The sequence below is a fragment of the Gorilla gorilla genome, chromosome 2 (genome assembly GCF_029281585.2).
Source record: "Gorilla gorilla gorilla isolate KB3781 chromosome 2, NHGRI_mGorGor1-v2.1_pri, whole genome shotgun sequence".
Taxonomy (NCBI): Eukaryota; Metazoa; Chordata; class Mammalia; order Primates; family Hominidae; genus Gorilla; species Gorilla gorilla.
This window is the reverse complement of record NC_086017.1, coordinates 63,761,910-63,777,768: the sequence shown is the minus strand read 5'-3', so window position 1 is coordinate 63,777,768 and position 15,859 is coordinate 63,761,910. Positions and strand designations below refer to the sequence as shown.

At 38.9% G+C, this 15,859-nt stretch overlaps 1 protein-coding gene across 2 annotated transcripts; it reads left to right on the top strand.

Annotated features, from left to right (window-relative positions):
• The first annotated feature begins 7,907 nt into the window (after positions 1-7,907).
• Positions 7,908-14,758, top strand: SELENOK (selenoprotein K). 2 transcript variants are annotated; one of them, XM_004034328.5, is made up of 5 exons: positions 7,908-8,052; positions 11,314-11,404; positions 12,866-12,949; positions 13,892-13,978; positions 14,243-14,758. In XM_004034328.5, exons 1-5 carry the CDS (start codon positions 8,034-8,036, stop codon positions 14,244-14,246), a joined length of 285 nt encoding a protein of 94 aa, XP_004034376.2. In that variant the 5' UTR covers positions 7,908-8,033; the 3' UTR covers positions 14,247-14,758. The 2 variants fall into 2 exon arrangements, with proteins under 2 accessions (XP_004034376.2, XP_018879585.1); XM_019024040.3 differs by lacking the exon at positions 14,243-14,758 and having other exon boundaries at positions 13,892-13,982.
• The last annotated feature ends 1,101 nt before the right edge of the window (positions 14,759-15,859 follow it).

Below are 15,859 nucleotides of genomic sequence, written 5' to 3'. Positions count from 1 at the left end.
CCCTGGGCCTATATCGCATAAAAACCAGGCAAGCTCTTAAGTACACCTCACATCACTCAGATGGTCAAAGGAAGCCATTTCCTTCTCTACTTTTTGATTTCAAAAGCAGTTTATTTATCCCTAAAGCTGAAATACCACTTATTTTGGAGTGAGAGTTAAAGAAAACAAGCTGCTCACGGAGGATATTCCAGAGCTTGCTTGGTGGGCACCACGTGGGCAGCCTCCCAAATCCTCTTGACCCTGCAGAGGCTTAGGAAAAATCAGAGTCTCTGCAGCCCTTGTTCACTCTCATACAGAAGGCAGCTCAAGTTTTGTATTTTACTGTATGAGTACTTAAAGGAAATCACTTATTTTCAGCATTGATTCCCTGCCTATTTCCAGAAAGTGCCTTCCAGCTGGAGGGCAAAAATCATTGATTTGGACTCTAATTTCTTTCCCTAAAAATAAGACTCAGTTGCCACAGTGTGCTATACTATACCCTCTAAGTTATTTTATAGGGATGCAGATAGAACTCTCACAAAGCAACATCTGGGTTTGTTTGTTTTGAGAATTTAAGGGTTTTTGCCATAATATCAAATTCCACAGATTTTTCTGATTCACAGGTCATTTTTTCAGTATGGTCAAAATACTGGTAAGATGATTCTAGTATCTATCAACAATCAGTTTACTACCAAAACGAAAGGCTGAAAACCTAAAAACTCTTTTTTTAAAAAAAATTAGTAATATGATAACATGTTAGAACTTAGAAAAAGCATGGTTTAAAATGAATGTTTTTAATTACTAGCCTTACCAATAGATCATTCACAAAATTTGAACGTATAATGCTTCACTTTAATCAGAAGCAAAGGCTTTTTTGAGCTAATCAGCAAGGAATTTGAAACTGTGCTTCCTTGCTTCTTACTAGAGTCTATTCATACTTAGAAAAAAACAAAAAAACATTGACTTGACTAATTCACTTGAGTGGGGTGCATATATATATATATATATATATATATATATACACAATTAGGCAGAGCTGATGATAATCTTATGAAATAAAATTGGCAAAAGTTAACAACTACCCGAGTAGTTAATTTTCTATCATTTCTATCATATCAAGAAAAAAACTTTTAAATTTTTAAAAGAATTATGCAAACCATTAAACTAGAAATAAACCCCATTTCTAACAAATATAACTTTTTTTTTTTTTTTTTTTTGGAGACAGAGTCTTACTCTGTTGCCCAGGCTGAAGTGCAGTGGCGTGATCTCAGCTCACTGCAACCTCTGCCTCCTGGGTTCAAGCGATCCTCCTGCCTCAGCCTCCTGAGTAGCTGGGACTATAGGCACGTGCCACCATGCCCAGCTAATTTTTTTGTATTTTTAGAAGAGATAGGGTTTCGTCATGTTTGGCCAGGCTGGTCTCCAACTCCTGACCTCAGGTGATCCACCTGCCTCAGCCTCCCAAAGTGCTGGGATTACAGGTGTGAGTCACCATGCCTGGCTCAACTTTTAGAAAGTATTGATATTTATTTATAGTTATAAGAGGAATGCATGTTTATTGTAGAAAATTTGGGAACTATAGAAAAGCTTAAGGGAAAGAAAAAAATTACAGCTCCCATAATGTCATATTAGTATATTTCCATATAAATACATTTCTTTTTTACATTGATATCATACTGAACATATTGTCTTGTAATCTGGTTTTTCACTTAATATATCATGGTTTCTCATTATTTTAATGTACAGTATGATGTTGTATTCCAACACTTAGCCAATTCCCCATTGTTGCACAGTTACATGGCTTCCATTCTTTTTCATTCCAAATAACACTGTGATAAATATCCTTTCACATAAATCTGTTTGAACATCTCATTGTTTCTTCAGAATAAATTCTAGAAATGGAAATGCTGGGTTAAGGATATGAACTTTTTTTAAGACTTATGATGGAAAATGTAATTTAGTAGGGTTTCTTTGGAATTTTACGCTTCTAAAAACAGTAACTCTGTTGAAATGACTAGAGTTATATTCTGGGTGGCTTTCCCATGTGGTAACAGTCCCAACACTGAGCTCCTGAGTACCCAGTTAGCCTACTAAATCTGGGTGTGAACTGCTCATGCTGCCACTGCTGCTGCTGCAGTAAGCCTAAGCGATGGCTCTCTGTCTTGTGTCCTAGCCCTGTTTGCATCCCCTACATCTGCTCCCCTCCCTTGCTAGCCAGCTGAGTCCAGTGCAGGAACAGGTCAGCACCCAGGGTGGCTGTATGTCCATTTCTACTTGCTTCTCCACTTTTCTGCACATATGGTCTCCACCATACTTGTGAAACATCTCAATCTGAAAAGACTGGGTGCCACTAAGGAGTAGCTAAATACATTCAAAAGGAATGAAAAAATAATATCAAGCAACACGTCTTCAGTTGCCAGGTTCCATTTTCAGAGGCTCTGTTTCATACTTCCCATCAAAAACAAGTTACAGTTTCACAGCGAAGACGTGAATTACTGATAATTGTGAAAGATGATTTTTTGAGACCCATATTTGACCTTGGGTAATATTATTCAAGCTGCTGGTGTTATGCAATTAGTAAGAAAAATAAAGTGCTCTTGAACTATTAGCAACAGCTTCCCTAGCCACCAGCTGAGGTCACGGCAACCTCCCTAATAGCATTCTCTCAAGCCTAGCTAACAATTTTTCCCACGAACAGTAATCACTGGGCCATAAAGAAAGAACTCTTCCCTAAGAGACTATAAAATAAAACTATTTTCATTGAACCTTCCATTAAAAGGAAAGAGAGTGTCAAGCCAAATCAATGTTTTATTCATCTGTTTGGTTTTGGAAAGATTAAAAGTGGGATGTTTATTGGCAAAATAAATGTTTTTAAATCATCCACACATTTCGGGTTACTAGTAATGATTCTTCCTGTTTATAAGTAATAATGTGTTTTGACAATACCAGGAAAACAGCAATTGTTCTGGAAAATTTGTACATAAATAACAGAATTTTTACAGTCAAAAGCAAAACAGCATTTAATCTAAGACCTAAATTGTCATGTTGATTTGATTAAATACATGTATGAACTTCCACTTCTGCCGTGAAAGATTAAGTAATTTGTACTAACTTTCCTCCTCAGGAAAACTAAAAAAAACAAAACAAAACAAAACAAAAAAACCTAGACAAAATAATGAGAAAAAAATAACATTTTAAAGGCATTAAAAGAGCTAAAAATGAGTGAGGAATTGCTTGGCCAAGATTCAGAAGATGGAAATTCAGAGAGGTGAATCTGCCATCAAGGCTTCTATTGCCCAAGAGGAATTTGCCAAGCAGTGCTTATGACAGTATCACTAAGCCAGGGAATCAACATTGAGAATCCTGGGTTACAGGAGAAGAAAGGAGACTTGCTCTTCATGGGATATCCCTTTGCATCTTTTGATTTTAATATTATGTACAGGAACCACATTCAAACAAAGGAAGATTCAAGAATCATCAATAATATGCACCAAACCAGTTAGTGAATAAGAATAGTAAATTACACATTCCTTAATGTCACATGACACATATCTATACTCTATTTTTTCAAAATCTAAAGGCCAATGTTATCTTGAGATCTATAATAATAAAATGCACATACTGTTATACTTTGTATACTCCATATTTAGGAATCTAAAGATAGGGCTTAGAAAGTAACACATATTTTGGTACTATGGAATACAATTCTAAAAATATTAAAAATTTGCTTTTAGTGATCAGTCAATGCCCCTAGAAGGCAACTAACACCTAAATCTCTGATGGTTTAACTTTAAAATTTGGACCAGTATTCCATTCCATCTACCATTATAATGGTTTACATTACAGTTACCAGGATTGCCAAAAATGGATCATGAGTTAAAAAGTAAGAAATTATCATTGGAATAGTATTTTTCATCCTGTAATAGAACCACAGGTTGAGTCTAGATATTCCTTATTCATTTAAAAATAGGCTATGTATATATGTATATATATATATATAAAATCATACAGGCTCACTAGTGAAACTGATAATGTAATTAACTCAGTGAAATACTTTAGAGACTACAGAGGAAATTTTTAAACTTTTAAGCCAATCAAATTCTCCAAGGATGACTGCAATGTGAATTTTTATAAACATTTTCTTATTTTGATACAGAAAATAAGTTCAGGTAGTTTAAGAAAGTGACTTGTAGAGTTGTACAACCATCACTTCAGCTGAAGTGATGAGGTGATTACTGGTTCAAAAATTGCTGATTTGCACAGCAGGTCCAGTCTGGCTACACAGTTTTACAAAAAATGAAAATTAAAAAGAAGAAGTTGCTGTGAATAGCAACAATAAAGAGTATAAGGTAGAAAAATGAGGCAATTAAAGAGTTAAGGATTCTGAGTCCAGATGAAATAAAGAATGCAAAGGCAATAACTCTAAGAACAAACATATAAAAGGTCAATAAAGAATATAAATGCCATCTGTTTTCATGTTTCCTAACAGTAATACTGAGGACATCTTAATGTTTCTATGTAACCCAGTGTTCCTTCATTATCTCATGGTAAACACCACCCGTCTCCAACTCTCAAGCCCTGTAGCTTAAGTGGGATTGAGTCAAGCTCCAGCTCCAGAGGTAGCTGTCATTGAGAATGGCCCATCCCACTGGCCAGCGGTTTAGTGCAGAGATATGAAGGTCATCCACTTAGAGATGCTCAGGGAATTTTGCTGGGGAATCTAGAAAAGAAAAACTGGGCAGCTATTTTGCAACTTTGAGAAAGCTGAGATACAGTCAAACGGTCTCCAGAAATCACCTCTCATTCTATACTACGAATACCATGGTGGATTGTATACTATTTCAATACTTCTGTTATGTGTGGAGACGCAGCATAGCACAGGAGTTAAGAGCACAAACTATAGAGCCTGGCTCTTGATCTTAACCTCAGTTCTGCTTCTTATTAACTGTGTGACCTTGGGCAAGACACTTGAGCTCTCTCTGTTTCCTCATCTGTAAAATGGGAATAACAGAACTCAGTAGGGTTGAAGTTTAAATGAATGAATACATGAAAAGCAATCAGAACATTCCCTGGCACAGGGTAAGCGCTATATAAATGTTAGCTATTATTATCGTCGTTGTTATGAGGATTAAATGAATAAATGGAAAGTGTTTAGAACAGTGCCTGACACATAGTAACCCTGTATACATATTATCCATTATTAAAACTACCAATTCTTTCATTCACTCAACAAGTATTTATTGAACACCTCTTCTTTGCCAGGCCAATGTCTTCATTCTAGACAAGCAGTATCCAACAGAAATGTAATGTAAACCATGTATGTGAGCCAAGTATGTAATTTTAAATTTTCTAGTAGTCACATAAAAATAAATAACAAATAAAATTACTTTTAGTAAAATATGTTCTTTAATCTCCAAAATATCATTTCAACATATCGATATTCAAAACAAGATATTTTACAGTCTTCATTTCATTCTAAATCTTTGTGATCTGGTATTTTGTACAGTACATTTCAATTCAGACTAGCCACATTTCACATATTCAACAGCTACATGTGCCTAGTGGCTAATGCTTAGGGAAAGAGGGGAAATGCTATCTTTGTCCTCTACCACATCTTGTAACTAACTATATAATTTTTTTCGATTTTCAAAGTCCTTTCACCTTTGTTATTCCAGAGGAACATGCCTTGCCTTGAAGGATTGATTAGATTTTAGCAGGTGGAGAAAGTTCCCTTCAAGAGGAAACACATAAGCAGAGGCAACAAGGCAGGAAAACAAAGGGTCTACTAGGGAAGTAGAAATCAGAGAGCAAAATCTAAGATGTATCAGGAAAGCCCTTAATGCCAGACCAGGGAGGCTGAATGATGTTTGTCAGGTGGGAGGAAACGGAAGGTCTGTGAATGGGAGAGGCAAGATTGGATTAAACTAACAGCTGAAGATAGCATGAAATGGAGTATGGAGAAACTAGAGGTAGCTCATTAGGAAATCACTGCATTAAATCTCAGGCAAAAATGATCTAGATAAAGGAATGGAGAGGAAGAGATAGCCTCACAATGTCCGATACTCAGGAGATCCCAATGTTAGTTTCTTTCCTCCTTTGGTAATTGGAGAGATTTTAAGGAATTGTCAAAAAATTGTCTAGAAAAATCTCATTCAACCCACCAACAAATATCTGAGCACCTACTACTTGCCAAGAACTATGACAGACCTTAAAGATATAAAAGACAATAAGGCAGACAGGATTCCTGACCTCTTACGTCTTATATTTTCTTGAGGACAAGAGACAAATCAATTATCAGACAGTTTCACAATGTGAATTACTATGAAGAAAATAAACACGGAGATGAGTGGCCAGGGAAGGGCACCCAGAAGTGGTGACAACTAAGCAGAGGGCTAAAGGATAAAATGAGCTGGATGTGCAAGGAGTCAGAGGAAGAGGGTTCCAGGTAGAGAGACAAGCATGGGCAGAGTCCTGGAGGTATCAGTAAAACCCAGGGTGTTCACAAACTAAAACAACAATGTTGCCAGAGCATAATCTGGGTGGGGGTGTTCACAAACTAAAACAACAATGTTGCCAGAGCATAATCTGAGTGGGGAGATGTGGCTGGAAGTACAGTGAGAGTAGCAATCAAGAGGACAAGTCACCTTGGGCCTGCAGGCCATGACAAGGAACTGGATTTTAAGAGCAACAGGAAATCACTAAATTTTAGTGTCCAAAAGGTTTTAGGCAAGGGAACGAGATGATCTCCGTTTTAAGATTGATCTTGCTACAGTTTGTAAAACTGCCTAAGGATGGTAAAAGACTGAACCTGAGATTTCATTTAGAAGGAAACTAGGGTAGAGCAGGTGAGAGATGGTGGTGGCATGGTCTAGATTAAGAAAGGCCGTTGGGAAAATTAACGGCCCTGCCCTAATATTTTTGCAGAAATGATCCTTTATGATTGTGCTGCACAAATCCCAAATGAGGTGAAGGATGTTGTCTTGTCCTATTATGAACTTTTCTGGGGAAAATGCTCTCTCCAAAATCAACATAAAATTAGATCTTTGTCAGTTCTAAGTATTAGAACATAAAATCTTAACCAACGTTGTTAAACTCAAAATAGATTTTCAGCATGTAATTTTCATTTTCTGGAAGGTGATTAGGAATCTTTCCAAAGAGATGACACATGGCTTGAGAACTGGGGGCGGGAAGTCAAAGGAAGCAGCCATTAGGTCTCCACGCTGAAAGAACAGCCAAGTGCAGAGGCCTTGAGAAGGGAATGAAATGGCCACGTTCAAGGAACAGAAGCAGCCCACTGGCTGGAGCAGAGTAAATATCCATGGTATGTGGTCCACATTTACTGAATGTCCAAGACATGTCTTCTAATTAGTCTGTCACCAAAGTGGTCATAAGCAGTCGCCATCAATAAGAAACAAGCAGAGAAAGGGCCTACAGTTCAATTTATTTTTCAGTTGCCTCACAAAAGGCTAAGAAAAACTCAGTTTCTGTTGAACCCAGGTAGACATGCTCATTTTAAAGAGAATGAATATATCTAGGAAGAGCCTGGCAGTATATTCCCAAAGGCGTGACAATAAAGTTCCTCAACGTGTAGTCAGCACCCTCAAACGTCAACACGTCTGGAAAATTCGGAAGCGTTTCCTCCTGTCAGCGGCCCTTCAAGCTACCTCATACAGGGCAGCCTCTCCTACCCCGACCCGGAGCCTATCAATCAACGAGAAAACAGCTACCCCTCACTGGGCGGTGCGAACCAACTCTGCACGATCAAGTCGGATAGAGGACTGGAAACCGCGGGCACTACAGGGCAGTCCTTAACATCATATGCGGTTGTCAGCTAGGCTGCCTCCGCCTAACCGGAAGTCGCAGATGTGACGATGCAAAAACGCCCGTCGGGGGCGCGTCTCTTTCAGCAGCCAATGGGCTCTGCCCACCTTTGTCCTCGTCAGCATTTTGTCTAATCGCGGCCTGTGACGCTCGAAGGGCGGGGAGCAGAAGGAGATACAGAAACCGACAGGGGCCAGGCGCCCGGTGGCTCCGAAGCGGGGAAGTGGGACAGGATGGTTTACATCTCGAACGGTAAGTTGAGAGCGGGCTGTGGCTTCGACCGGTGACTTGTAAGATCGGACTCCAGGTTCCTTTCATCGTCGCTCGCTGAGTCTTGGGCCCGGTGCGGCTTCCCCGGGCTTAGCGCCCCGCGGCCGGGCGGCGCTGGACCGAAGTCGCCCCGGCTTGCGGCGCGTCAGCCGATGGTCTCTGAGCCGGCAGTCGGGGGCCGAGGTCCCGCCGGCCTCACCCTGAGTACTGGGAGCCCTGCAACCCCGCCTTCGTGCAGCAAGCGCTTGATTGTGGATTTGCGAGGGTGGTCTTTCCTCTCGGGTGTCGGTATCCTTAAAACTAGTAAGGACAATGACGCCGACGCTGTCCACGTAGCGCTTGTGCCCTGGACAGTGTTTCAGTTATTTGCTTATCGTCACATTCAATCCTGTTTTACGGGTGGAAACTCTGAGGCTCAGATAGATTAAATAGCTTGCCCAGGATTACAGAGGTAACTTAATGGCTGAGTCGGGATTCGATCCCAGGTAGACTGACGTCAGCGTCCTTGTTATCTGTTATGCTGCCCCTATCTACAACGTGTAAAAAGACCGAGCCGACCTAGGATGATAACTAGATGAAAGCTTTGCATAGGCTTTTTCCCCAGGAAAGGGTAGCTAATCAAACATAGAAATTTTTGCTCGAATTTCAAGGGGCACGGGGAGAAGTACTGGCTTCCCCTAGGAGCAAGTTAATTATTACCGGAATGGAGAATCCGAGAGACTTAATTCTGCGACCCCACAAAGAAGATGACCTGAAAGGAAGGACATGACTGTGTCAGATCAGTGCTAGAGCTGCCTGCCCACCTGTTTGACTCAGGTGAAATTCTTTGGTGCAGTCTTAACAAGGAGTTGTGGATCACTGGAACTAGGTCTTGGTTCTATTTGAGTCATCTGTTTTTCTCCAGAGACGAGTGAGGTAGTCAGTGAGGAGCCTTCTGGCTGACTGCACTTTTGCATTTCTTGACTTTTAAAAATCTCCCCTTCTCATCTCCCACTTAAAAATCTTTGAAACAAGTAGATTGATGGACACTACAGAAAAGCATCAAAATTTCATCTTAGTTTTGGGCGCTTTCAGACTTTAGTCTGTTTTATAGCCTTTGTGATATAAGCTTAAGGCTGGAAGCTTCTGTATGAATTACTGAATAATTCCTTGTATTTGTTGTGTCTTACTGTGTTCACATTATTTCATTTGGTCCACATAAGTAGCCGAGTAGGGCCCTTTATCGTACTTTAAAAGTTGAGAAATGCAACTGCATTCAAACACCTTACTTCTCTCTGGGGATATTGGTGGAAGGGACATTCTGCCTTAAGAAAGGGAAAGTGGAAAAGCAAGATAGAATCACAGAGGAAGAAATGACAGGTTCCAATTAGATCCACCTTCTTAGGACTGTATTATCAGCACTTGACAAAATCTTTCTCTTACTGTCAGATGACTTTTTTTTTTCCAAAAATCTTGTGTGATTGCTAGCCCTGGAATACTTTTTGTTGGAGAAAGAAAGTGTCACATCAGCCAACGAAGCAGAGCTAGTAAGAGGCAGAGAACTAAGCCTGTCATCCATCCTCTGAAGTTTTGTAGCCCCTTGCTCTCAGTAGCACAGTGAGAGCTTAGATCCAAGTGGGTATCTGAAATTAAGCTGGTCAAGAAAAGAGGAAAAGTAAACCCTCGTGGAGTGGGTAGAGGTGAGTGGGGTTAACCCTTGGGATAATGGAAAGGAGAGGTAGTTGACAGTTATTCTTCCCCGAAAATATTCTGACATCTTGATTTGCAAGGCTGAAATATAGTGTACCAACTTATGTTGTAGCTTCTATTAAAGTGGTTTGAAAAATAGATCCAGTTTTGCTCAAGATAAAGCTAGAGTCTATTAGAATTAAGAGTATGCTGTTATAGAAAACAGTAGTTATTTTAATGAAGAACAAGCCAAATTCTCTTTAGTACTTAGAGCATACACACTCTTTATAAGAATTTTATAAAAATAACTGATTCCAAAGACTTGTAAGAGTATGAATACGCAATCTTTTTATACAGGCAAGAGACTTTGCAAATGAAAAGAAATACTCAACATGTTTAGGAATATGGAAGTGGTGTGAGCATTCCTTTATATTCACCCATCCCATTTGTTTCTTCAAAGTACTTGAATAAAGAGGTATTTTTACACCCATGTTGATAGCAGCATTATTCACAGTAGTCAGAAGGTGGAAGCAACTCGTGTCCATCAACAGATAAGAGTGGGTAAACAAAATGTAGTATATACATACAAGGATATATTATTCAACCTTCAGGAAGGAGATTTTGACACATACTGCAACATGGATGAACTTTGAAGACATGCCAAGTGAAAAGCTGTTCACTAAAGGACAGAAATTGTATGATTCTTCTTTTATGAGGTTCCTAGAGTAGTCACATTTGTAGGGACAGAAAGTAGAATGGTGGTTGCCAGGGGCTGGGTGGAGAAGGTAATGGGAATCAGGGTTTAATGGGTATAGAGTTTCAGCTGGAGAAGATGAAAAACTTCTAGAGGTGGATGGTGGTGATGGTTGTGCATCAATGTAGAATGTACTTAATATCACAGAACTGTACTCTTTAAATGGTTAACCATTGGTAGCCATTGTTACATTTTTAAACCATGATAAATTTTTGTTTTATATATATTTTTGTTGTTGTTGTTGTTTGTTTTTTTTTTCTTGCTCTGTCACCCAGGCTGGAGTGCAGTGGCGCCATCTGGGCTCACTGCAACCTCTGCCTCCTGGGTTCAAGCAATTCTCCTGCCTCAGCCTCCTTAGTAGCTGGGACTACAGGTGTGTGCCACCATGCCTAGCTAATTTTTTGTAGTTTTTAGTAGAGACGGGGTTTCACCGTGTTAGCCAGGATGGTCTCAATCTCCTGACCTCATGATCCGCCTGCCTCGGCCTCCCAAAGTGCTGGGATTACAGGCATGAGCCACCGCGCCCAGCCTTTGTTATATATTTATAGAAAGAGAGAAAGTAGTTGAATAGAATGAAGTCACCCACCAAGGTTATAAACCAGTAGGCTTTTGACATACTAGAGGAATGTCCCTAGATAATGGAACATTACTTCTCCGAACCTTTCCTTGGAATGATGTTCACAGATTTCTTCTGGTGTTGGCTATTTGGAACAATGGGCAAGTTAAAACCCCAGTCATTGTTACCTCAATAATTAAATGTGATGCCTCTTGGGTTAGGGATTTGTAGCACTCACTAAAGTTTCTTTAATTCTTATCTGTAGGACAAGTGTTGGACAGCCGGAGTCAGTCTCCATGGAGATTATCTTTGATAACAGATTTCTTCTGGGGAATAGCTGAGTTTGTGGTTTTGTTGTAAGTATAGAAGAGCTCTTAATTGCCCTGATATTTAAGTTGACAGGTGTACATCATGTGCATTATGTTAGGGATCTTAAATAAGCTCAACTTTCCTGAAACAGTTTTCTATTGCAATTTAAAAAATAGCTTTACACAGGGAAATAGACATTAGTGATAAAGCTGCTACCACCAGATAGCTTACGATTATGAGTATATGTTAGTTGGATTGGTAAACTTGACCACATCTTAACCTTGGTGGTAACTACTTCAACCTATGGCTGGGTCTGTCAATTCTGATGCTAAATGACTGGACCTCACACTCCCTCTACTATTCTTTTTTTTTTTTTTTTTTTTTTTGTGCGTGCAACTTTCCTTCCATATTATATAACAAGTAAATAAAAGGTTTTATATCCTGGTTTAAAAAAAATTCCAAAGAAGTAAGCTTTTTTATAATGAAGGGTTAGAATTGGTAAAGGAGACAAAAATTTAAATGTCTTCATAATTGTAAGCGGTTACTAGTTAAATGCATGTTTTGGTCTTTTACATGCTGTTTGTTAGAATTGTTCATCAATAATTAAGAAGTCTTACCTATTCCTAAATTTGAATATATATTTGAGTGTCTCATGATCAGGGAACTGTAGGGATGCAAAGATGTGGGAGACCCTTTTTTCATTGAGTTTACTGTCAGTAAATATCTTCATATTGCAAGGGTGGGCATGACTGGGAGGTGAACATCAGAGGAAGTTATCCCAGATAAAGGAAACCACATGAAAGATGGCATAGAAGTTTGAGTATCAGGCTGTGGTCTTTATGCTTAATTTGATCTTAGCTGTGGTTTAGAAAGTTTAATTTTATGGTTATATATAGCATAAACTAGATGGTGTAGAATGTAAAATGAAGAGATGGTTCCACAGAAAAATACAACAGGGCACAAGAGAGGCCCTAAGTTACCCAATCCAAAACTTAACTCTTTTACAAATTTCACCTACTCCATGTTGTTTATAAAAGTACTTTTTAAACTCAGTTAAATCCTTCCATATAATTTTACATATCATTTTTAAAAATTCCATTTCAATGGATTCCCAGAAGCCCTGTGCCTTTGCCACACCACCCTTGGCCCCTCCTTCCCTAAGATGTTAGGTAGACTTTTGCAGGGGAAATGAACATGAGACACTGTAAAAACCCGATGGCTGATTTAAAGTGGAGGTCAGGGATGACTCTGGTTTCATGCTCTGTCTAGGGGAGTTATTAGCAAATAAGAAATACAAGGAAGGGTAGATTTGGTGTACAACATAGCACATTCTGTTTGGACACATGCTTAAGTTAGATGGTGTTGTCCAGCTGGCTGCAAGAAATGTGGGTTAGGAGCTAAGTGGGTTTAGTAATCCTCTCACAGAGATGATGGTTAAAAACCATGGAAATTTATTTTAGAATGTTGTCAAAAGTGATACCTTTGTTGTTTTCTGCCCCTTGTTTCAGTTTCAAAACTCTGCTTCAGCAAGATGTGAAAAAAAGAAGAAGCTATGGAAACTCATCTGATTCCAGATATGATGATGGAAGAGGGTACAGCTTTTTAAATTGATAATAGTTGTTTTTATCTCTCTGTATACCTTTATTAGATATTTTAGGTAGATAGAGTTAGATTTTTGGAAATTAAAAGTTTAAATCCTATTTTACAAAATTAATGCATTACTGTAAATTAAAAGTCAAATTGCTTCTGATTTGATAATAATCAGTTAATCTGACAAAGCTAAAATATACATGAAATATCCCATGGAAAAAGTCTAAATTAGAGGATGAAAACTGATGGCCAACATTAAAATCTAAAGATTTCATTTTAACATCTGGATTTCTAGTTGCTAATTAAAAACTTAGAAGATCGCCAGGCACGGTGGCTTTAGCCTGTAATCCCAGCACTTTGGGAGGCCGAGGCGGGTGGATCACGAGGTCAAGAGATCGAGACCATCCTGACCAACATGATGAAACCCCATCTCTACTAAAATACAAAAATTAGCTGGGTGTGGTGGTATGCGCCTGTAGTCCCAGCTACTCAGGAGGCTGAGGCAGGAAAATTGTTTGAACCCAGGAGGTAGAGGTTGCAGTGAGCTGAGATCGTGCCACTGCACTCCAGCCTGGAGACAGAGTGGGACTCCATCTCAAAAAAAAAAAAAGCCGTAAAGATCAAGATCAAGTAGCACTGGGCTAGGCTTATGTTTCTACCTGGCAAAAATCAGCTGGAGCTGGGTTTCAGTGGGGCATTACTGGAGGTGCTGTTCAGTTCATCACAGTCCTTTCTTGACTCAGTTCCTTGTGTGCATTATGTGTCTGGTCCCTTTAAGTGTTTTAATTTTTGCCTCCTGACCTAAAATGGTAGTTTCTATTTTAAATTGTGTTTTAGGGTCATGCGGGTGCTGAAAAAGAAAAGGGTCTAGTTGAATGCTTTTAAAAGGAGACAATTAAAGTTCTGTCTATCAAACAGTAGATACTAACTTTTTATTTTATTAGGCCACCGGGAAACCCTCCCCGAAGAATGGGTAGAATCAATCATCTGCGTGGCCCTAGTCCCCCTCCAATGGCTGGTGGATGAGGAAGGTAACTTCAGATCTGAAATTCTTTTGTAGGATTTTGTTTTGAAAACACTTCTGTATTAATGTTTTCTTTAAGAAGTTGCCCAACAGCTTATAATTACTCAGACATTATTTGGAAATATATTTGTTATCTTAACCCTTGAAAAATTCACTGGCCTTAATATCAAAATGTCTTTTGAGAAAGATTTTATAACATGTAATATGTTGGGGTTTTCACACAGATCCAAATGAATAACCAGTAACTAATTATTGTAACATTTTCTTTCAGGTAAATGTCTGCTCTAAGAAGCAGACAACCGGACATGCGCATTCATAGCAGAAGGAAACCATCAAGAAGTGGAAGGCTGACCATGATGAGCAGTAGATGAATGTGTATGTCTAAACAAGGACTGCTCTGTGTCCTCACAGATGAATGAGGTCATGCTGGGAATTCCCTCTGCAGGGAACTGGCCTGACTGACATGCAGTTCCATAAATGTAGATGTTTGTCTCATTACCTTTTTGTATAGTTTATTAAAGTATTAATATAGTTTTAATAAGTAAATATTTTTAGGTTGCAGAATGGACTCCTCATCTTTATATTCACGAAAAAGCAATCTGAAGAAAACAAATAAAAGCCTGTGTATTTAGCACTGTTAGTGTCACCTTTTCAACTTCTGAAACACTGTTCATTGTTAACTTTTTCTCATTTATAAATCACTCTATTTATTTTAGTAGTATGCATAGCATATCTGTGCTCTTGAATTAATTTTTATCTTTAATATATTTGTCTCATCAATCTTTAATACATGGTGTCTAATTTGCTACCAAATGTAATTATCAGAGTATTTATAAAGCCATAGCTAACAAAACTGAGCTACAAAATGAAAATTTACTAAATAGTCTTTAAAATCATGGACTTCAGCCTGGCGCGGTGGCTCATGCCTGTAATCCCAGCACTGTGGGAGGCTGAGGCGGGCAGATCGCCTAAGTTCACGAGTTTGAGACCAGCCTGCAACATGACGAAACCTAAAATAACAAAAATTAGCCAGGCGTGGTAGAGTGCACCTGTAATCCCTGCTACTCAGGAGGTGGAGGCAGGAGAATCGCTTCAACCCGGGAGGCGGAGGTTGCTGTGAGCATGCCACTGCACTCCTGCCTGGGCGACAGAGTGAGACCCTGTCTCAAAAAAATAAATAAAACCATGGGCTTCCATGCTATCTTGACAAATTTGCACTCTATAGCATCACTCAAAATACTGCCTATTGGCTTTAAACTCCATCTGAATACTGATAACTTTCACATTCTTTCACTAGAGTGGAAGCTCTGAGACTAGGAATTTTGTTGTCTTTACCCCAGTCCTTTGAATAATGACTACACGTAAGATAGTCATGTAGTATTTATTGGAAATAAATATTTATTGGAAAAACAAAAACAGATAATTCCTCTTCTGGTGTTTAACAGGCTTTGAAACCAAGTGTTCAGGTGAAAGCCTTTTTATATTGATTTATCAGCATTTATTCAACCCCGTTTGTCGGGAAATGGGATGTTGTGGCATAAGATACCAGTGTTCAGGATAAAGAAGCAATTACAATGCAGGTTTCAGGATAAGGATAACAGTTTGCTGGCCACTTCAATTATGTGTCAGATTTTATTTTTTTTTATTTTTATTTTATTTTTATTTTTATTTTTTATTTTTATTTTTGAGACAGGGTCTCACTCTTATCCAGGCTGGAGTACAGTGGCTGCTCACTGCAGCCTTGACCTTTTGGGCTAAAGTGATCTCCCACTATGGCCTCCCTAAACGCTGGGATTACACGTGTGAGCCACAATGCCCAGCCTGTAAATTTTTACACATGTTAAATTCTGACAAAGTGAGGGATATGTATAATGTATACATATATACA